This window comes from Staurois parvus, unplaced genomic scaffold (assembly GCF_062004578.1).
Source record: "Staurois parvus isolate SC_StPar_1 unplaced genomic scaffold, SC_StPar_1.0 ptg000566l, whole genome shotgun sequence".
NCBI classification, from domain to species: Eukaryota; Metazoa; Chordata; class Amphibia; order Anura; family Ranidae; genus Staurois; species Staurois parvus.
In genome coordinates this window covers 2,374,900-2,397,370 of record NW_028318362.1, presented here as the reverse complement: position 1 = coordinate 2,397,370, position 22,471 = coordinate 2,374,900, and the positions used below count along the sequence as shown (strand labels likewise).

Sequence of the window (22,471 nt, the reverse complement as noted above, 5' to 3'; positions counted from 1 at the left end):
CTCATAATGTACGCAAACTCTAATGGCTGGTTAACACCACTTACGGTATGGAAATGTGCATGAGAGTGTGCGTTTTTCTGCACCGAACAGAAATGAGCTGACCTTTGTAGACACACGTTGCTGCCATTAATTCATAATGGCACCCTCACGCATCTAGAAAATGCAGGTGCATTCACTGCCAATAACTGCAGTACCATACAATTTGGTGCAGTACAATTTTAAAAATCTTGCCTGCCATACTTTTGGCATGCTCGCACATATTTGCCAGTCCAATTAAATGAATGGACTTCCGGAAATGCACAGCGTGTAAATGCATGGGAACATGGTAATAATGCGCATGCCCAGATGCACCTATACAGTATGAACTGGCCCTATACTGTCATTCAGCTTTTAAGCCTGGTTCACACTAGTGCGTGCTAGTCTATTTGTCCTGTTTACCATTATCATCAAAAATGAAAGTAAAAGAAACCTCACATTTTGGGTTGTCCCCAGAAACGTAAATAGGAGGGGAAATCTTCCAATGGAGACAGTTTGCAAAAAATAAACTGAATAAGCGTTAAATGGTTTTTTCACTTTTATTTAAATGAAAACACTGACTCTATTCACCCATCCACATATTCGAGGTGGATGGGGGAATCTTTCCCACTGAGCCATTGTATTCTGACAGTGGGGAAACTTCCTCACTGTCAGAATAAACTGATCAACAATGCTGGCTACAGCCTGCATTGCTGACCGAGTGGGGAAAATCTGTCAGGGCATTGTTACAATCTCCCTGTGCATACATAGATTAAACTTTGGTGATGTAAGACATGGATGCAGCTGCTTGGCCATGGAAACCCATTTCATGAAGCTGTCTACGCACTGTTGTTGTGCTAATCTGAAGGCAACACGAAGTTTGGAGGTCTTTAGTTATTGATTCTGCAGACAGTTGGTGACTTCTGCGCACTGTGTGCTTCAGCATGTGCTGACCCCGCTGTCATTTCACGTGGCCTACCACTTTGGGGCTGAGTTGCTGTTGTTCCCAGTTGCTTCCACTTTGTTATAAAACCACTAACAGTTGTCAGTGGAATATTTAGTAGCAAGGACATTTCACGGATGGACTTATTGCACAGGTGACAACCTATCATGGTACAATGCTTGAATTCACTGAGCTCCTGAGAGTGACCCATTCTTTCACAAATGTTTGTAGAAGCAGTCTGCATGCCTAGGTGCTTTATTTTATACACCTGTGGCCATGGAGGTGATTGGAACACCTGAATCCAATGATTTGGAGGGGTGTCCCAATACTTTTGGCAATATAGTGTATGTAACCCACCCTCCACAATCAAAGTGCTATACTTACCTAGATCTCATGCATTGTTTTCTTCTTTTGCCATCTGTTCATGCATGTGTACTTTGGCCCCATATGTTTCTATGTTGGCTGTAGATGGATGAAAGCCAATCCGTTTCCCATTGCCTAAGAAGTTTATGGGCCTGAACTGCACAGAAATGCAGTTATTTTAAAATGTGCTGATTATTGGTAGATGTTATAATGTCATCATTTTTTTCCTATTCTTTTGAGAGAAAAATGTGTTTTCAGCAGTAATTATCTTATATTATGGAAAGAAATCTCATTAAACAACAATTTTAAAGCAAATTCATGCAGCAGTAATCAGTGAAATGCTATGTGTTTTTTAATTACATTTGCATTCTAGATCAATCCTCTGCTGTTCATTCGTTTAAAATAAGCACTAATCGATGGCACTGCTGCTGCATGTTAAGAGGATTTTTAGGGCCAGACACACAATTCGAACAATTACTTCATAGCTAATGTGTACAAGACAGATTTTTTCATTGGAGTATTGGATGCTAACATGGACCTTAATCATCATTTAGCAATGGTCCTATAGCATAACTATAACTAAAATCCACTGTCACATAGATGACAATAACTTTTTTAAAAGTTTTGTTTAAACTGACTTTACTCAAGTCTCAAAGTTCTTTAAGATGTCATATTATACTTGCTAGAGGGATTGACATATACAGTAAGTTATCAAGCAGCCTCTGAGCACAGTCTTCAATCGCCCCAAATATTTTGGCTGGATTCACACCTGCATGTACAACAATGCGTGTTGACCCAATATTCTCCTGCATTTTGGGATTGATCCCATTCATTTCTATAATGCTCCCAATGCACATCAACACAGCAAACAACACATATGACCTTCCCTGGCATCACAACACATTTATCTGAAAACACATAAACACAAATTGACAATGTGAGCCATCAAATTAGGCATTATCTAATTCTTTCACAGATCAATAAGGTACTTTGAAATGTATACATAAAGTTATGTATAATTTGGCAATTTAAATTGTTCTATTAGTTGTGCTTGAATACGAATGTTTCCGGAAATTACACAAATGACTGAATGTGAATTTCAATATGTAGTGCCACTTTCTTACCAGAAGAGGGAGCCCCGAACCACTTCCAGAGCTTTGAGATTGTTCAATGAGATCCTTTAGGGATTCTCCGGGAGGAATATATGTTTCATCCTGTTCTAGTCCAATGCTGTAACGGGGTCTGGCTTCTTGTCTTTTATACCTGTGAGGGCAAAAACTGTCTGTAAGTCTACAGTGTTACTAGATACAATTATGTTCATCATGTTTCTGTAAGAGTAACAACTAAATTTGTGGTTAACACGCATCTGTCTTTGCAGATAAGTAGTATAAGTATTTTTGGAATAAGCCATTAAAAAATGTGCACAAGTTGATCTACTGTGCAATAAAACTTTAATTCAACAATTTTTTCTCTAGGATTTCTTATAAAATCATTAAAGACAACCTGAAACGATTAATTGCACCTACAAAGTGCCCTGTAAATCTATATTTTGTCTTGAATCACTCCAGAATAACAGGAATGGATTTCCTGTGTCTTGAGCATAATAGCTGCATATCTGCTGTATGACATCATCTAAGGCCCAAGTGTTAAAAACATGGCCCATGGGCCGAATGCGGCCCTGCAGGCTATTTCATGTGGCCCTCTCCTGCAGCTACGCCCCCAGCTTCTTCTCAGCAGCAGAACAAGGTATGGGCGGTGTACTGTGATGTAAGGGAGGGTAGGGGACTCGACCTCTGATGGAGGGGGGGGGGGGCTCTGCACATCTGCTTATAATTTTATTAATACAATTCTAAGCCAGCTGAAAAGGAGGGTCTCACACTGTTGGTATCATTAGAAACTTTACTGGAGACTGCTCAGATGGAACACCATGGCAGAACCATGTTCTGTCTGAGAAGGCTCCAATAAAGATTCTTGTGGATTATATCAACAGTGTGTGGCCCTCCTTTTAGACTTGCATCAACTGCTACAGGAGTGTGAATGGACTTCGTTCCAGTCTGCATCTGCTCTTCACAGCTTAAGTCTTAAGTTACGCTGTAGCACTACCCCCTTAGGAGTTGCAAAATAAGATCTTGGACCCCCTATAGTCCTGCACAGCCAAGCATCACACATTTTCCATTCAGACATGCATCAGGAGAGAGAAAACCAGTCCTTGAGGTTTGTTTTGAAATTTTATTGGGGGTGTAGAACTTGGACGGAGTAAGGGGTATATGGGATGCCCAAGGAAGTGGCAACTGAGGACAAACTTCCTGAACTATATTACAAGTCTCATAATCAGAACTTCTCTACTTGGATAGCTGGTGTACTACCCCAGAACCCAGATAAATCCTCTTCTTTATTCAGCTGTCTGGAGGAACCCCTGAGCAAGGGAGTCCCAAAGCTGCCACTTAAAATGTAACAGTCCCGGGTGTAGACTTAGGCTACGTTCACACTAGCCTTGTGTGCAGGCGGCAGAGAGGCGTTTGGTAAGCGTTTTTACCGCTTCCCAAATGCCTCTGCCAATTCTGCACATTACAGCACATGGTGCTGTTCTAACGGGAGCGTTTGCGTCGCGTCGCGTTGCGTCGCGGCAAAACGGACGCCTCTGGACGAGTCAGGAGGCTTTGAAGCCTCCTATTCTTGTCTATGGTGCCGCTCCGCAAACGCCCGGCCGGCGGGGCGTTTGCGGAGCGGTAACACCACTCAAACTGCATTATAGGCGTTTGTGGGGCGTTATTAACGCTCGGCAAACGCCTAGCAACCTCCGCTAAACCGCGCATGCGGCGTTTGCCGAGCGTTAATAACGCTCGGCAAACGCCGGACCAACGCTTGCCAAACGCTATAGGGGCGTTTGGCAAGCGTTGGCAAAACAGCCTTGTGTGAACGAGCCCTTAGCCAGGTTTCCAACACAAATGCTATTTCCCCTTTCTGGCCCAGGGGGTGTAGAAGCACTCACTGAGACCTTCTCCTGCGCTGCTTTTGGGTAGGTGGCTGCTACGAGGCCTATCAGGTGGGCAGCTCCTTCCCTGCCGCCAGGTGGTCCTCTCTGAGGGGGCCAGAAAAGTCCACAGCTTTCTTCCTTTCAAGGTCCCTCTGCCTGGAGGTGAGCCCCTTCCAGCCTTGGCTCCCTACCAGGCTCCTCAGCCTCATTGCTCCATCTTCCACCCGCACTTCTCCTCCAATTCTCCTGCTGCTGAGCAGGCTCCCACACTTATGGGTGGCCCAGCCCCTTGCCAACCCTTCTGTTTGGGATTGGCTGAGGTCTCTCAAAAGTGCAGCCAGCCACTCCTCAGATCCACCCACTGCCTCTAGAGCCTTGCTCCAAAGCTCCAGAGCAGGGGGAAATTCCCGAGGGGCTGGCCTGCAGAGCCTCTTATCCCCAATTCCAATTTGACCCCAGAGTAGCTAATACACCTGAGCTTCTGCTCAGCCCCTATCTAGCCATTGGAGTCTAGCTCCCCCTAGCTACTTACATTGCTAAAACCAGTAAAAATTGAATGCAAAGGCAATTATTTAATATGATAAAGAGTAGATGCATTTGTATAGTCTTACAGATACAACCAGCCCTTTGAGGGAAACCATAATGCTAATGTGGCCCATAATGAAATTGAGTTTGACACCCCTGATGTAAGGCACTTTACCCCTAATTGCTAACCTTACAAGATTTTGGAATGGGATTTGGAGATGTAACTACTTTTCAGCTCACAATTCACACTGGGGAGGAATTTGTACAAAGGCTTCATTCTGTTGATATGTGCTTTCTGCATCTGTCCTGTTGTTTCTTGAATAATTCTCCATCACTTATTAAATAACCAGTCAGTATCTTTGACATGAATGCAAAGCCCTGCCTCTACCAAGATGGACACCAACAAACAAAGACAGAACAAGAAATGGTCACTCAGTATTCTGGAAGGATCAGCTGTAGGGAGTCTACAGGAATAACTGTCTGAGTAGACTTTTGCCCTCTGCTTGCTATTTTTGAACACAACTTCCACAGTTCAGGACATCTTTAGGCCATCTTTGGACACATTCACACTAACATGATGCAACAAATGAGGTCGATGCTGATACACTTTCAGTGGATAATAAGGATAATCAGAAGGCCTATATACATTTACGTTGGATGCCCCTTTAACACTTGGTCAGTATATCTATACATATATGTGAACTACCTCCATTTTGAACATCAGAAGATTAGAATGTCAAAAAAATGAATATGTCCTGCCATTAATGCCTACGACATTTTGCTTCACAGTATTCCATTAATCCCAGCTGTACCTGTACTACTGGATTTTTTTTGCACTTGAGATTACAACTACTAGCAGTGCCAGTCATAAGCCACAACTTTTGTTTCATGGTCTGAACCATCTAATGAGAGGCTTAGAAGGCCAGCAGTTGAAAGAAGGGCCCTACTTATTATGGACTGCTTGGTCTCCATTTGGCTTCTGCTATAGCCTTTTTCAGTTCCCATTATTATCTTCCTTCCCTTATATGGCAGTAAATTCTACATCTCCTTATGCATGGCTCACTTTACAGGGTACCCTATAGGATATCCACCAAGGCATATCAAAGTTATAGCACCAATAATGCTACATACATTAAAATGGCAGTATAGCATCCCATACAATGAAGTGAACATTCTACTACATGGTGCATGTTCAGCAGACTTTTCTGCTCCCTGAAATGCTTGCCAAATCTGTATGACAGTTGGTATGAACAAAATCATACAGTAGGATTGGTTGATAAGGAAATGTTACAATTTTTTAGAACGTTTTTTGGAGATGTGCACCATTTCCTTCAAAAAAGACTTTACATATTTTTATTCATATAGGACTATGTGTTGGTTAAAATCAAAAGCTATTTCTAAAGAGATATGATGATGTAGTATTTGCAAAGTGAAGCATTACCACATTCACTAAGCTCTGGGGAAAATTTCCATGCAAAAGTGTAACTTCACTTGCAAAGTAAACAGTACATGTGCCTTTAGTAATTTAACCTCACAGACTCCAAGAAATGGACATCATGGTGTGAACAGATAACTTTCTAAAAATTAACACTGGGCAAAGGTTGATGAGCTGCCTTAAAAAAATTAAGCCAGTTTTCCATGAGTATCCATTTACTGTGGAAGCTTAAATAGTTGTCACCTGTTCACATATGTAGAAATGGCAGTTTTTGGATCATTTAAAGTAACTGATGAAATATCTATGTCTACCTTATATATAGCCATTCAGTGGTAGATCTCTTAGTAAAAACAATTGACAATGAAGAATCGATCCGTGAAATTCAAATTGCAGATCCATCAGACCAGCCATTATTTTTCTCCCGTCAGTGGTGCTGAGAGGTGCACCAGCAAAAAATGGCTTTTTACTTTGTTACGAAAAATAAGATACTGCCAGAAGGTTGCAGACTCAAAGACAATGGGTACCTCTAACATTCAGAAGCATTCAGTAACACATTTCAGGCCCTATATGGCCCCGCTGCTTCCAGTATTACACAAGTCTGCCACATCACTTTTAATTTCTGGGGAATGTACGATCACTCTACCACAGACTAGGGGTGACATCTATGCAGCATACCAAATATATAATATTAGAGTAGGATTGTGGTCAGGCTTCAGACATTCAAAAATTTCCATGTTCAAAAAAAGCAGTAAATAAACTTTAAAACAAGACTATGCTGATTGCTCTAGCGCAGACGTCTCCAAACTTTTCAAACAAAGGGCCAGTATACTGTCTTTTAGACTTTAGGAGGGCCAGATTAGCGACAGGGAGGATAGAAAATGTCCTGGCCCCAGCATCAGTGAGAATAAACATGGCAGCAGAGTTGATGGTCAGTAGGAGGAACAGTGCCCCATCATTGGTATTACTGGAAATAGTGTCCCATCATTGGTTTAAATGGAAGAAGTACTGCCCCATTGTTGATCTCAGTGGGAGGAATAGGGACCCAAGGGCCAGATAAAGAGTAGTAAAGGGCCACATCCAGCCCTCGGGTTGCAGTTTGGAGACCCCTGCTCTAGTGGAAAACATTATGGAGCAGTTGAAGTTATGAAGTTATAACAAAAAATGGTGAAGCGCTATGCAAATGCAACAAATCAGTGTATATACACACAAATATAGTTGAATAAATATATTAATAAGAAATAATTAAAACGTGAGACTCCAATCTTTTAAATAATATAGAGTGACATGTGCTTAAAACAGCAACACACTGTGCAAAAACAAGTTCCTGGTCTGCCAATCAAAATATAAACACCAGGTTAAATGAAATATATACCCAAAATAGATATATATACATAAATAATATTAACGTGAGACTCCAATCCTTGAAATAATACAAAGTGACCCGTGCTTAAAAACAGCAACACACTGTGTAAAAAATGCCTGGTCTGCCAAACAATATGTATGCACACCAGGTAGAGTGAAATATATACCAAAAATTAGATATCCATTATTAATATATCAAGTGATAGGAGCAACAACACAAATGGAAAAAAAATAAATAAACGACAATTGAATAAAATCGTTCAGTGTAAACATCAATAGTGACCAGTCCAACAAAAAGTGTTTCAATCTTCAGTGTACACTATAAGTGCTCTCAATGACACTCTTTGTGACTTATCCCACAGTGGCTAAAGTGCCTCCTCACCTCCTAACATCGACCCTTAAGGGCCACCCCTGATGTTACGTCACCGCACATGCTCTCTACGTGTTACACCACGATAGGACCTGTGGCTTCCTCAGGATATCCTGAGGCTAGTAGCATTTTTCAAGCTTCAGAGTTTAGGAACAGAAAAGTTTTTGGGAGCATTTTTCCAGGAGTAAAAACTCTAAATGTTCCTAAACTCTCCTAAATGCAACAAAAATGCTCCTAACAGCTTTTTTCTATCTTTTTTCCACCAGGTACTGTAAAAAAAACTAATAAAATGCTAACGCTCCAAAACGCTTCTAAATGCTACTGAAACGCTGCTAAAAATGCTATTACCATGGTTTTTTATCCAGGATATTTTTCCAGCGTATTTTTGAGATAAAAAAAAACAGCTAGTGTGCATGGAGCTTTAAAGTGTATTTACTGGTTGTTAAGCATGTGTAAACACTCAAAGTCTAGCTTTGGGAATTTTTTAAAGACATCAAAATCCCAACAGCTTTAAGAAACAAAAATGCAGATATGGCTGCAATAAGCTGTCCCCTATAGTACCTCTTTTCCACCACAAGCACCATTCAACTTGAAAGACTGAAGGACATGCTATACATGTAGGTAACGTAAATGTAGCATCCTCTTAGTTTAGCTAGTGGGAGCTAGAGTTTTGTTTGTCTGTAATGAAGACTCTAGAGGCAGTGGGTGGATCTGAGGAGTGGCTGGCTGCACTCTTGAAAGGTCCTAGCCAATTCCCAACAGGAGATTGGCAAGGGGCTGGACACTCTTAAAAGTATTAGAACCTGCTCAGCTGCAGGAGGAGAGAGGAGAGTGAAGAGCGGGAAGGCGTGTTTAAGGGAGAGTTCGGGTGGAAGATGTGAGGCTGAAGGAAGGAGGTTGAGAGGAGGCCCAGTGGGATAGGGCCTACCTGCAGACCTGGAAATGGAAAGGAGGAGACCCCTGAGAGAGGACCACCTGTATTGCAGGGAAAGAGCAGCCCAGCTGACAGGCCTGGTAGTAGTCACCAACCTACATGTGATGTAGGAGAGGATCTGAGTACTCACTCAGGTGTACTCGCACCTACACCCCCTGGGTGGATAGAAGGAAGAACACTCTGGTGGACAACCGGATTATCCACCTGCCAGTGACAGGAACTGGATTCCCTGTTCAGGGATACCTTCAGATTGCTGGGTGAAAAGGAGAAGTTCATCTAGGCTGGGGTGGTACACTAAGGAGATGCTGGCTAGCTCTCCAACAGAGACTGTGCTGCAGAGAAGGCTTTTAAATAGTTTCAGGAAGTTGTCCTCAGTTTATTGGTAGCCTTGGGCATCCTATACACCCCTAACCCTATCCCAGTTCAAATCTCCTCTATAAAACAACAAAACCATAGCTCAGGGACTGATTTCTGACTCTGGATGCAAGCTTTTGTGGAAATGCGTGATGCTTGGATGTGCAGGACTATAGAGGGACCCAAATCTTCTAGCGACTCCTAAGGAGGTAGTGCTACATAAAGATATATGGGTGCTGTGCTAAACAAATTTAAACATGAAAACATTTATACCATTAATTAGTGAAAAAAAACCTCAGTGCAAGTAAAAAAATATTATATAGAACTAAATTCACAAGAAAAAAAAATATATAGTCCATATATCAGTGTGTATTAAAGTTCCACCAATTCCTGAACATATGGTGCATAAATTCCTCCTTTACATCATTCAAGATGTGTGAATTACACTGTGAAATTTCCACTGTGCCAAAATCACCACCATCACTCCACACGGAACATGTGGCTGCCAAAGGTTATGTCTATGTAATCACCCAGATGACAACAGCTCTCTCATGGAAGCGGTCCCTTTAATTGTATCCAATGACCAGATCTTCAAGGTGTGGCAGTATGGGAAAGATGCTCACCAAACAGAGCCAAATATAACTTCCATAGTGTAGTATTTATTTAAAAATCTCTGCATGCAGTACAAAACATATGTTAAAAACAAACAAAAAATCATCAGCACTTACCAATGTGGAAGTCACACAGAGTCCACACTCTATTTCATGCACCCTGGGTCGTGAAGGTTTGGTCAGTGTATCTATTTAAAGAGACAGCTTCCATGAGAGAGCTGTTGTCATCTGGGTGATTACATAGAGTGCTGTCGCTGCTTATAACTTTTGACAGCCACATGTTCTAGTGAGTGTGGAGTGATGGTGGTGATTTTGGCAATGTGGATTTTCAGAGTAATTCACACATCATGAATGAAGTAAAGGAGGAATTTATGCATCATATGTTCAGGAATTGGTGGACCTTTTATACACGCTGATATAGGGATTATTGATCGGTCTCATATTTGTTCATTGTTTCACACTTACATTTTTTCTTATGAATTTATTTCTAAATAATATTTTTTTACTTACACCAAGGTATTTTCACTGATTATTGGTATATAATTATTGATGTTTAAATTTATTTAGAGCTGCACCCATATGTCTTTACATACACTGAGAGGAATTGGGTATATTGTTCTCTGGTGTTAGCTGCTTTGTTTGTCCATTAAGGTCTAACCTAGCATTTTTATTGTACATGCAGGTTGTTATTTAAACACCCATGAGGGGGCATCACTGTGGTTTCCTGTACTCACATACATTGATGCACATATACAGTAGTTGCTGACCTCATCGTGTTACCTCCACTCTCTGCATTTTTGAAGACCACCCACTACTGGAGAGATCTAAAGTGGAAGAGAACCCATCATCTCACATGACCCCCCTGAACAAATCTGGAAAAAAATTACTTTTTTAACAAAGAAATAAATAAAATAAAGCTGGACAGGGTTTCTATTGGGGAATTACAGGGTGGAGAGCTATATTTGGGCTTTGAATATCCTTAGCCCGGCCACATGTCTACCTGAGGTCAAGAGGTACAAAAAAGTCTTGAATTGCTAATGATTGTAAACACAATTTGCAAAACGTTTAAAAGCCCGTACACATGATCAGAAAATTGTACGAAAAATACCACTTTCAAAGCGATCTTACGATGATCTGATCATTAGTACATAGCTTTTGAGAGCTGATCAGGACAGGTCATGCAAAATTATCCCACAGGAAAAGCCCGAAAATGTATCTTGTATGATACCAGAACATACTATTTTCCTTTAATCAGCACAGTTTTCACTCAAAAATAGAATACACATACATTACATCACTTCCAAATTTTTATTCTGTTGTATGTCTTTTCATAACTTTAGTAACCTCTTCATTTTCAAAATAGAGATTAGCATGCAAAAAAAATGGACAATCATTCGTCCGATAATCTCATCGTGTGTACCAGGCTTAAAGTGAAGTTCCAGTCATTTTTGTGTTTATTAAAAGTCAGCAGCTACAAAAACTGTAGCTGCTGACTTTTAATAAACACATTCACCTGTTCCAGAATCCAAAGATGGGCTCACCTGTGCCATCCCTTTTCTCCCTATTCTATCCTTGGCGCCGGCACCTCAACTGTGGGCACCCGACTGTGACAGTTTGCACCCACTGTGCATGCATGAGTCATGCTGCGCCTCTTGATTGGTCCGGCAGTCTTTTGGGACTTGTGAAATATCCTAGAAGACTGCAGGGGGACAGAAGGGGGGCTGAACTTTCCAGAAGCGGGAGCGGGTACCTGTCAAAACGAGGTACACCCCCCCAAAAAAAAGAGTGCCAAATGTGGCAGTGGGGGGGGGGAGAAGGTAAACAAGTGGAGCTTCCCCCTTTTGGGTAGAACTCCGCTTTAAGAAACTGATAAAGTATCAGCAATAGATCTATACCTTCCCATATGGCATTACACAGCAAGAAATGACAGAGCAGTCGAAATGCTGACCTTCAGAGGCCACTCCACAGAGAGAGGTCATAATGTAAACATTCACATTTGGGCCAAGTATACAGGTTTATGCATTGAGCAGATGTCCTTGGCAACAAACTAATCTAAGGAGAACAAAAGCAGAGATCAGCCAGTGACATTCTGCTAGGTCACATTGTCCACGGACACAGGTTTCCTGATCTAATGGTGCTTGCAACTATCAAATCTTTTATATCTGCACCACAAATGAGTTCAGAGTTCTCACTGGATATCGAATTAATCTAATCATATACAAAATAGCACTGGATTCTCTGTGATTCACACGATAAGGCTGTTTTTACCTGAAGTAGCAGAATATTAAGATCACGACCAGAATGATGCTGCACACAGTCACTGAGATGAAAAGAGCCATGTAATGGATACTTCCGTCAACAAAATCTAAGGGGGAGAGCAAAAGAGTACAGGGGTTAACATACACTCAGCATCCACTGGGCCCCTGTGAACCATGGGCCCAATATTTTAATTAAACCCTGGCATACATACAGGTGCACCTTACAAGCTAATTAAAAAAGGAAGCCTCTTCTATCTAAAAAAAATGATCTTTCGTTTACAGCAGTAGTGAAGATGAGAGGTAAAGAGGGTGAAAACTAGTCTCCCCTGCCACCTTGTGCACTGTAGCAATTACTGATTTAGTTACCCCTTTTTTACCAAATACCACAGTGTACATGAAAATACAGCACAAAAGTCATGCTTTCTTAATATGAAGATTAAAAACTTACAAAAATGAGTTCTACAGAAAAAACTGATAGTGATACATTTCACTGCTCCCTTCTGTTTCAAATTGCCTGGAAGTTAGAAGTACATAATTGGGTATCTGCAACTCTAATCACAAACTCAAGTAACCTGCACATAAGTAAAAAGATTATAAACTCATTAAGAGAGCTAATGATATCTGCAAGATATTCCCAAGTTAGAAATTTACATGCTCAGTTTGAATAGCACTGTTCTCTTTTTTGGCACTGCGCTCTGCAATCATAAGTTGGACTCCAAGAAATCCCTCAGGAAGAAGCTCTTCTCCACCCATATGGCTAATGTCTGAGTAGTATTGCTCCCTTGTCTGTACCTGCTGAGTTCTTCAGTGCTTATAAAATGCATATACCCCTCAAGATGGGACAGGATGCATTTCAGGACAATGAAAGTGGATCACAAGTTTTTAGTGCTGCATACTTTTAACACAACATATGTATTGGGTCAATACTTGAGATAAAAAAGCTTTAGTAAGAATGTTAAAGTGATTGTTTACCCTGACCTCGTAAAACAACCCAAGCAGTTTAAATTAGAAAGGAAAGGCAAAACATGTGTATAGATATAAAAACATAAATTACTTTTTTCTCTTTTTTATAAGTGATCACATACCCTTTGTTCTCAGCTGCATAAGAGCTAGGGGAGGAGAAACAGCAGGACATTGGAGTTCCCAGTGAAAGTCTGTGCAGGGGGATGTGTCAGGACAAGTCTGATCACTGGAGGAGAGCAGGCTGAGGTCCTAGCCCAGCTAGAGAACTGATCATGGTGTGTTCTCCTGCTTAGTGTGCTCAGTTTTTAAAATGAAAGCAGGGACTGGCAGGAATTTCACATAAAAGAAGCAATAAAAGAGGGGACAGGATACTTTTTCCTACAACTACATGTTACAGCAGGCACATATCAGGAATATGAAATGTTGGGTTTACAAATTCTTTAGGGGTTAACTCATAGGCGAAGAGTCAGGAACTTATCATTAAATCAGTATTAAACCCTGCATTAAAAAATAAGATGTCTCTTTAAATACATTTACTATCTTCACTAATTCAATGAATCTGCATCTACTCCTCTTCTATACATTTAAAACTGAACCCCTTCCACAGTTGTTTATATAAATTCTTAACTTAGAAAGGTACCTCTTGTTGGGTGTGTTGAATGTTCAGATCATTATAGTTTACTGGACAAAAATGTATTAATTTGTATATGCTGAATATTTACAGACAGCACTTTACTTCCAGAGCTGCAGCTAGTGTTTTCATTCATTATCTGCTCCTCCTTGCCCCTTGTCCATTCACAAAACACCTTGTTATCTGAGAACCATACCCAGCATGCAAAGAGTTCTGTGAAAAGCAGCTTCACATATATCTGTAGCCCCTAGGGAAGGGGGCATGACCGTTGCAAGGGCTATGTGGCACTCCACAGGTAACCCACTACTGAACATAGCCACCCTAAAAATGGTTGTCCTCTTGTTCAATAAATAAAAATAGCAGATAATGGCAACAAAATGAATGTGTATACAAGAATGCATGTGAGCATGGCTACATGATAATAGATTTGGTCACTTGGGTTTAATACAATTTTAAAAAGAACATTTATTTATATGCATTTTTGCATCAGACAACGTTATAGGCACCAGGGACAGAGGGATTTTGTTTTAACACAGGGACAGTCTGCATATGCATACACACTCTGCCTTGTGGTCTTTGTTTTATAAAGAGATTAGCAAGATCAACAACTTCTTTCATCATCATATTCTGATGCAGAACTCAGGAAAATGAGAACTTCAGCTTTATCGACTCATCCTGCAAGGGCGCTATTATATTACAGATTTATGAGAGTAATGAGGTAAGGGTCTCCTTGGGGACCTCTTAGTTTACGCTTTTTTTTAAAGACTTGCATTCTTTTGCTTTTTTATTTTTTTTTAAACTCTTGTATGGGCTTACTTTAACCTCTGGGAAGAAATTGAAGAAGCGTAGACAAAACCTGCAGCAGGCATTACCATGGCAAGCATATTTTACGGCTTTTGCCTTTTACTTGCTATCATGTAGGTATGTGAAGCATATCAAAAGGCCTTTTGAAAAGAGACAGTGACAAGATGCCTATCAGGAAAACACTCAGGCTCATCAGTCATTTCTCGCTTTGGCTGCAGCTCTCTACCTGTGCTCTAGCTGTAAGTGTGTGAGAAATGAAACTGAGAACCCACTGGGGAGGATGACTGTCTTTTGGAGGAAAAAAAGAGCAAAACACCAAACTGAAAGCTTCATTTCATGGTTTATTAACAGATTTTTTTTTTCTTAATGGCACCCACTTTGCTGTGAAGTGTGTGGTTTGTAACAGTTTAGGATGTCACTTTGAATCAGGAAGATAGAGATTGCAGACAACCTAAACAAAATAGCTTCTTCACAGGACAAGGGCAATTTAGAATTCTAGCAATTAATTATGTATATGTCTTACAATCACTAGTTGAGCTGCTGATAAAAACATAATGCATAAGTCAATACATGATGTATGCACAAACATCTAAACTTAAAAAGACCCCGTCAACAGACCATTTGTTTCCACTACAATCTTCCCCAATTAGATTATACATGATTTATATAGTGCCAACAGTTTGGGCAGTGCTTTACAACATGAGGGCAGACAGTACAGTCACAATACAATTCAATACAGGAGGAATCAGAGGGGGCCCTACTCATTAGAGCTTATGTGCATATAACCTATTTGAGGCCATAAAAGATCTAAACTTAAAGTGACCCTGTCACCACACTATCTATTTCAAATACAATGCACTTGTTAGATTATATATGCATAGAAGCTATTTTAGGCATGTTATTTACCTGTAAATTCCTCCCTTGTATAGAAATCCAAACACCCTGAGAATGCTGCTAGGGGCTGCCATACTGGATGTTATGTCAACAGCCACAGCAGACTCAGCTGTCACTCAAGTAACACCCTAAAGCAGGGGTGTCAAACTGGCGGCCCTCCAGCTGTTGCAAAACTACAAGTCCCATCATGCCTCTGCCTTTGGGAGTCATGCTTGTAACTGTCAGTCTTGCAATGCCTCATGGGACTTGTAGTTTGGCAACAACTGGAGGGCCGCCAGTTTGACACCTGTGCCCTAAAGTATTCTCCATTATTCCTCTCCCAGCAGCTACATAAAAGGTTATCGTAGGGAGAAGAAAGGGGGATGGATGCTGGGCCAGCACAGGCAGTATGCAGTATCCCAGAAGCAGAGCTATGATGTGCAAGGTGGGAAAGAAGTAAAATTTGTTAGCAAGTTTGGAGTCATATTACAAATGAACTAAAGCATTGTTTAAGGAAAGGAAAAAAATTTACCCAAAGAACCCCCAGTGGGACTTTAATGCATTAATAGGATCATACATATATTGAAAAAGACATTTGGTTAAAAAAGACCCTTGGTCTTCTGACTCATACGCTGTTTGTGTTTTACTCTGATGATTTGGGATTTGGTGGATCTATTCCCTACCGCACCCTTTTTTTGTGCTTCCTTGCAGACTTGATTTGCGTGCCACTTTGGTCTTTGTTCCATGGAATTTGACATACTTCCATTTCTTGGAGATATCTCGTATTTACCACTTTTTCCTTGAGTTGTTACATCCATTACCGAGTGAAATTCTATTTGTTCCAAACATTGGCCTGCTCAAGACACTTCCCATGGGGGGGGATGTTCTGGTGCCCCTCTGTCAGTCTTTGTCTGGTGATCTGACCATTCTTGCCCTCTTGGATGATGCACCCCACCATAGCATGGTGTCCAGCCTCTCATCCTGGAAGTCATCCTTTCTTTTGCTCTTACATATGCTTTTAACCTCCTTGGCGGTATTCCCGAGTGTAGCTCGGGGTAACATTTCAGTACCAAAAGCGGTAACCCCGAGCTACACTCGGGAATACCATGCGGCACTGCTCCAGCAAGTGTTCTTCACTTACCTTACCCTGCGCTCCCACGATGTGTCCCCTGCAGCGTCCCCGGCCATCTCCTTTGGCCGATGCCGGCATCCGGCTTCTGTGTCCTGTCCCTGTGACGTCGGGACGTACGGGCCCCGCGGCCGCTGGCGGCGGGAAATTTAAAAATTTTAAAAAATGTCATTTTTTTTTTTTTACATTTTACATAGTAAAACATTGCTGTCTCAACCAATTTCACATACATATTGTCCCTAGTGCTTTGTCCTGCGCCCTGCCTGCATTTTGTCTGTTCTTTCTGCCTGGAAACTGAGAAATGTCCACGGCGTCCAAAAAGTGTCCCTTTAGGTCAAAAGCGGTTTAGATCAGCTAGAGAACAGCGATAGTAAATCAGAACCACTTGCAGAATTGAGTGATAATGATTTGTGGGGAAATTCGTCATCAGACACTGAAAACGATTTTGCGACTGAGCTCAGCAATGTGCGAACTTGGCGCTCTATTTCACATTTCAGTGTTTTTGGTTTGATTATATTATTGAATTAAATTTTTTATTATTTTTATATTATTTTTAGGATTATTTATTAAATTATAATTTATGATTTTGTGTTTCAAATTTTATCATACCCGGGATGCTTACTAGACTCTTGTTCGGACAGATTTCAGTGAGTTTTTCCTAAAAATTACAGCCTACAATAAAAAAAAATACATATTTCCATGCAAAAAAATGGTACCGCTTTCAGCACCAAAAATCTGAAATAATCATACCGCCAGGGAGGTTAAAGTCCTTTGTCTTTCATGCCCCCTGAGGAAGATCTAGAATATGAAATGATCGAAAGACGTCGGGTTTTTTTCTTTCTTTTCTGTGTGGCTTCATATTTTTGTATTGAGTTTTTTCTTGTAAGAATACTATCAGAGCAATATTATTTTTAGAAATCATGTATTTAACATTACAATGGAAATGTGTATGTAATAAAGTTGTTAATCTTTTTTAACCAAATGTCTTTTTCAATATATGTATGATCCTATTGCTTCAATAAAGTCCCACTGGGGGTTCTTTGGGTACATGTATTCATATAGGAATGAGCAGCCAGATACTCAACCCTTTTGGTTAAGAAAAAAAAGTGGGCATTTCCTATATTTGATTTATTTGTGTTTTACCTGCAGTTTTGAAGCTGACTAAAGGCTCTCTTTAAAGAAGTGATATATAAAGAAAAACACACATTGATGTGCTCATGTCTATATATACTGTATGTTCTTTAAAGTGGTTGTAAAGTCTCTGCTTAAAAATCATCGTAAGCTAGGTTCATACTGATGCCGTGCAGCACATCACATGTGATTCGCACAGGAACCACACAGCATTCCTGTGAAAATCACATACGATTTCTGTGCAGTACACCGAATCTGCACCAAGATAGTGCAGGACTCTTTTTTTGTCCACACCAGAATCAGATCGCATGGGTGTGAACACCCATGCGATCCAATTCTGCTCATGACACCTCGTTTTGCGAACTGATTTCAGGGTGTTAGCCTAAAATACACACCCGCAGCGGTTCACATGAATGGGGGTGATTATGATGATTGACAGAAACTGGTGCAAATTCCGCATTGCATCAGCGTGAACCTGAACTTATCCTCTCTTGTAGGTTAATATAAACTGCAGTGAGCTTTTTTGCTTATGTTTGATAAATACCTCTTTCATGCGGCACTTCTGCACTGCCATGTCTTTCTTCTCTCATTCTGGATCTCCATGAGTCCAGTAGGAAGGGAGGAAGAAGAGGAATCTGACCTAGTTTCAGCACAGTGCTGGTTGGTGCTGTTCTGGTCACGATAAAAAAAAAAAAGAGGAGGGGAGGAGCAGCTGCTGTTAAATGACTAGTCATTCAAGGCTGGAGAGGAGAGGAGGTGAGGGGAGAGGCAGGGAGTTGATCAGCTTTACACAGACAGACCACGGAAATGACAAGGCGGAAGGGAGGGGGAGAGATGGAGATACAGGCACGCTGAGGAGAGAGCAAAAGGACAGAAAAACATAAACTGACCATGCTATCATGGATCAGCAGCCATGATTAATATGGTCAGTTTGGAGTAAACACAGGAAGAGGCAGGATCAACCAGTTATTGTAAAATATTGCACAGACTAATTAACTATGCAAGATCATTAATTACCTTAGCCTCCCTTAAAGAGACAGGAGTATATATACACTGTATATATTTATTTTTATTTTAGGGTTATAACCACTTTACATACTGTATTATATGAAAAGGTAATCAAAATGAAGATGCAGCAGCTCTCTAAAACTATCCATACATGGTTCCATTTTCCCTTGTTCAGCCTGTTTGCTTAATAAGGGAAAAATCTGTTGATTTCTTCATGCACACTACCAATATGGTTGGAGGAATCTGCACTACCAGGTATTGTATTCAGGCGGCCACCTAACCCGTGGCTTGAATATAGTGGCACCACAAAACAAACACCACATGTGATTCATCAATAACTTTCCACCTGACTTGGCCAATTTTTAAATCAACTTTTGTTGTGCTGAGTGGTATTCAACAGGAATCAGCCAAAATCGAGTCATCTAAGGCCAGCCTTAGTATCATTATAGGAGAGCTACAACAAACAATTTTAATGCTCTTGGAAGATAACTTCACCAACTAGCTTTCAGTGGAATAACTACATTTAGCCTTTATGCTTCTGTTTAGGTATACTTGCTAAAATTCATTTTCAACTTTTTTTTTGTTTTGAATAGAGTGAGGAAGCCTCTGACAGATTTTAAATGCTGTCTATGTTCACATAGGAGGTATTTTGTAATATTTTTATGTTCAGACACCTTTAACCTGGACAGGAAGTAAGGAGAACTCTTTCTCATGAAGACATGGGCAGCAACAAACCCTCCCTTGATCACTAGAAATGTGTTTTTATTGCAGCCTGTGTACCCAGTAGGGAAATACTAATATGACACTTATCAAATAGACACAAAGAGAAACCTCCAAAATGTGTACACAAAAAAAAAAGCAAAGCTGTACTTTAAGCCATTCCTTATCATCCATGCATCTCCTTCTGCTTGGGTTTGGAGATTTCCTATAGACTTCTTTGAGTCCCACAGGGCAGGTAGAGAAATGTATAAAGAATTAATTTATCGTTATGCATGCAAAAACAAAATAGCAATCTGATGTATCTTTTCCATATGTTACTGGATGTCACTTATTGATAACTATTGCTATACTTTTTTTCTGCTCAACAGTTATTAAAGCACTGACAGAACACAGCTGAATTTTAGTACCTACAGAGGATATTTAACAGCAGATTCCAAATCACAGAATCCAATATTTAGACCAATGAGTCTGCCTATCCTGTGTATAAAATATTCCTGCTCAACATTCATTCTGCAGACTATTTCTGTGCCCATTTAGATCTAGTCAACCTAAGAGCCAGACATCATGGCACCATGCTGCCTGTTATGATGGACTTTTATCACTGCCCCTCCCATATATATTACAAGAATTAATTTTTGTAAGGACTTCCAGTAATATTTGTTATGGTAATTATATACTTAACAGAACTGTCTCGTTAGAATACAATATAGTTCAATGTGATGTACTGCAGCACACACAGCTTTAAAAAACCTGAGAGAAATTCTGTCCTTTTCCCTCGCTAACCAAAAACAAATACATTTTTAGCTGGAGCTGGGCTTTAATATTTCACTAAACTATATATATGACATGCACTCCTCTTAAGTTACCAATATCATATATTTATATATACTGTGGATATAAAAAGTCTACACACTCCTGTTAAAATGTCAGGTTTCTGTGATGTAAACAAATGAGACAAAGATAAATCATTTCAGAGCCTTTTCCACCTTTAATGTAACCTATAAACTGTACAACTCAATTGAAAAAAAAAACAGAAATCTTTTGGGGGGAAGTAAACATAAAAAAACTAAAATAATGTGGTTGCATAAGTGTGCACACCCTTAAACTAATACTTTGTTGTAGCACCTTTTGATTTTATTACAGCACTCAGTCTCTAAAGCACTCCCTGTTCACAGGATTTGATTGACAGCAGTGGGAGGATTTGGCCTATGTCCTGTGAATGCAGGGAGGGAGAGGAAAGAGCCCTACAGACAGGCACAGCACTGGATCAATTGATAGGTTTTTGAAGGGGGGGGGGGCAGGGTGACAATGCAAATACTGTGACTTTTTTTCCATAATTCAGGGAATGCATGAAGATAAAACAATGTCTAGCCTTATTACTGCTTTTGTAAAAAGCAAACATCCATCGTGCTCATGTATAAAATGTAATGTAATGTATAAAAAAATCTTTATTACTACTGGCCACGTGATGACCATGCTCTAAGAACTCAATAGGAGTTGCACACTGATGACATTGAATTTTATCCACCTATGATAAGCCCAGACATGGCACACTGCAGCCATACCTAGGAACATGCCATTTCACCCAATACATGCTTGCTATGGTCAAGTTACTGTATTATCCTATTAGGTTCAAGGTAGTCCCTTTAATAACAGTGATGAACAGGAGCTTCACTTCCTTAAAATCAGTATGCAACCTGTGCATCAGGCATTGACAGACTGCATTATAGATGTATTTCGTTTGATGACAGATATCATGTAAGAACCACAAATTTTCAAAATATCAAAATTCTGTCATGAATTAATGCCCAATTTAAAGTGAACCTGTGGTTTGACTGCACAGTTAGGCCAACAGAAACAAACAAAAAAAAAGTGGCTTTGGTTATGAGGGAACACGGGATTCCTTTGCCTTTTTCCCATGTGACAGCACCAGTGCTTGATGATCAACTGCTCAGGCACCCATTACTGTCACATTGGGGCAGCAAGAGAATCATTAAACCTGTGCAAGGTCCAAGTTTGAGCTTCCACAAGCCATTTTCTCTTTACTGTCAACAGCCTAAAATAATGGTGATTATGTAAAACTGGGAAGAGTGGTATAGTCAAGTGTATGGGCAAACCACAGGTTTACTTCAAGTGATAGACAGCACATTTTGTAAACATCTTTTACGAGTTCAGACTAGCAGAGTACATGATTGTCTTCTATAAAATGCACAATTTTTTTTTCTATGAAACTTCTAAACCCCTACTGAATTCTCTTCATTACTCATCTTTTTTAAGCATAGCTTGCTGTGCAATTGTTAAAGCAATTTTTATTTAATTTTTTTTTTTAACATCTTAAGTAAAACAAAGAAATGCCAAAGGTTAAGGATGAAAATATGTTTCAAAAATCAAAATGTATTAGCGGCATAGTAACAACATATTATTAAACCAATTAATAACAGTACATCTAAAAAAAATAGCAAAGTTGTCTATTGACACAAAAGTTAACATAATATTTTTATTTATTTAGGCATTATTATTGGACATATTTTTCATTCTATGTATTTTGTTACCACTTTATAGATGGGGACTATTTTGCATTCTTTGTATTTTGTTAACAGTTTATAGATAGGGTCTAGGTATATTCATTGGGAGGCAATATTCTGTGTATACTGACTATTTACACAACATTTGTTACTTACCCTTTAAACATTGTTCTTAGGACATGAATTGCCTGGGTTTGTCTTACATTGTTCATGTCTTGCAAGAACTGCATTCCCATTTGTTTTTAATATAACCTTGCAGTAAAGGTTAATTGTGTCTGACCTATAGTCAAGACAAAACTGTAACCCTGGCTTCCTTTAAATGTTGCCCTTAGTCATAAGCCACTGCCCAGGAAAAACCTTTTCAGATGTTCAACACAACAAAAGCCACTTATAGTAGGAGAAACCTCATCTTAGTACCATGTTTTTATTTGATTTATGATAATGCTCACTTTTGTGGTTTCGCAGAAACATGAAATCATGCATGTTGCTACATTGAGATCTGTTCTGATTATAGCAACAAGCCCAAAACAATATACTAGA

At 40.0% G+C, this 22,471-nt stretch overlaps 1 protein-coding gene across 2 annotated transcripts in view; it reads right to left on the bottom strand.

The window, feature by feature from the left end:
* The window catches only part of BMPR1B (bone morphogenetic protein receptor type 1B), a 658,563-nt gene that overhangs the window by 53,953 nt on the left and 582,139 nt on the right, over positions 1-22,471 (bottom strand). For both annotated transcript variants that reach the window (XM_089691636.1, XM_089691637.1), the window contains 2 exons: positions 12,158-12,254; positions 2,446-2,584 (listed from right to left, as the gene is read on the bottom strand). In XM_089691636.1, coding sequence (XP_089547762.1) covers positions 2,446-2,584; positions 12,158-12,254 — 236 coding nt within the window. The remainder of the gene's footprint in view (positions 1-2,445; positions 2,585-12,157; positions 12,255-22,471) is intronic.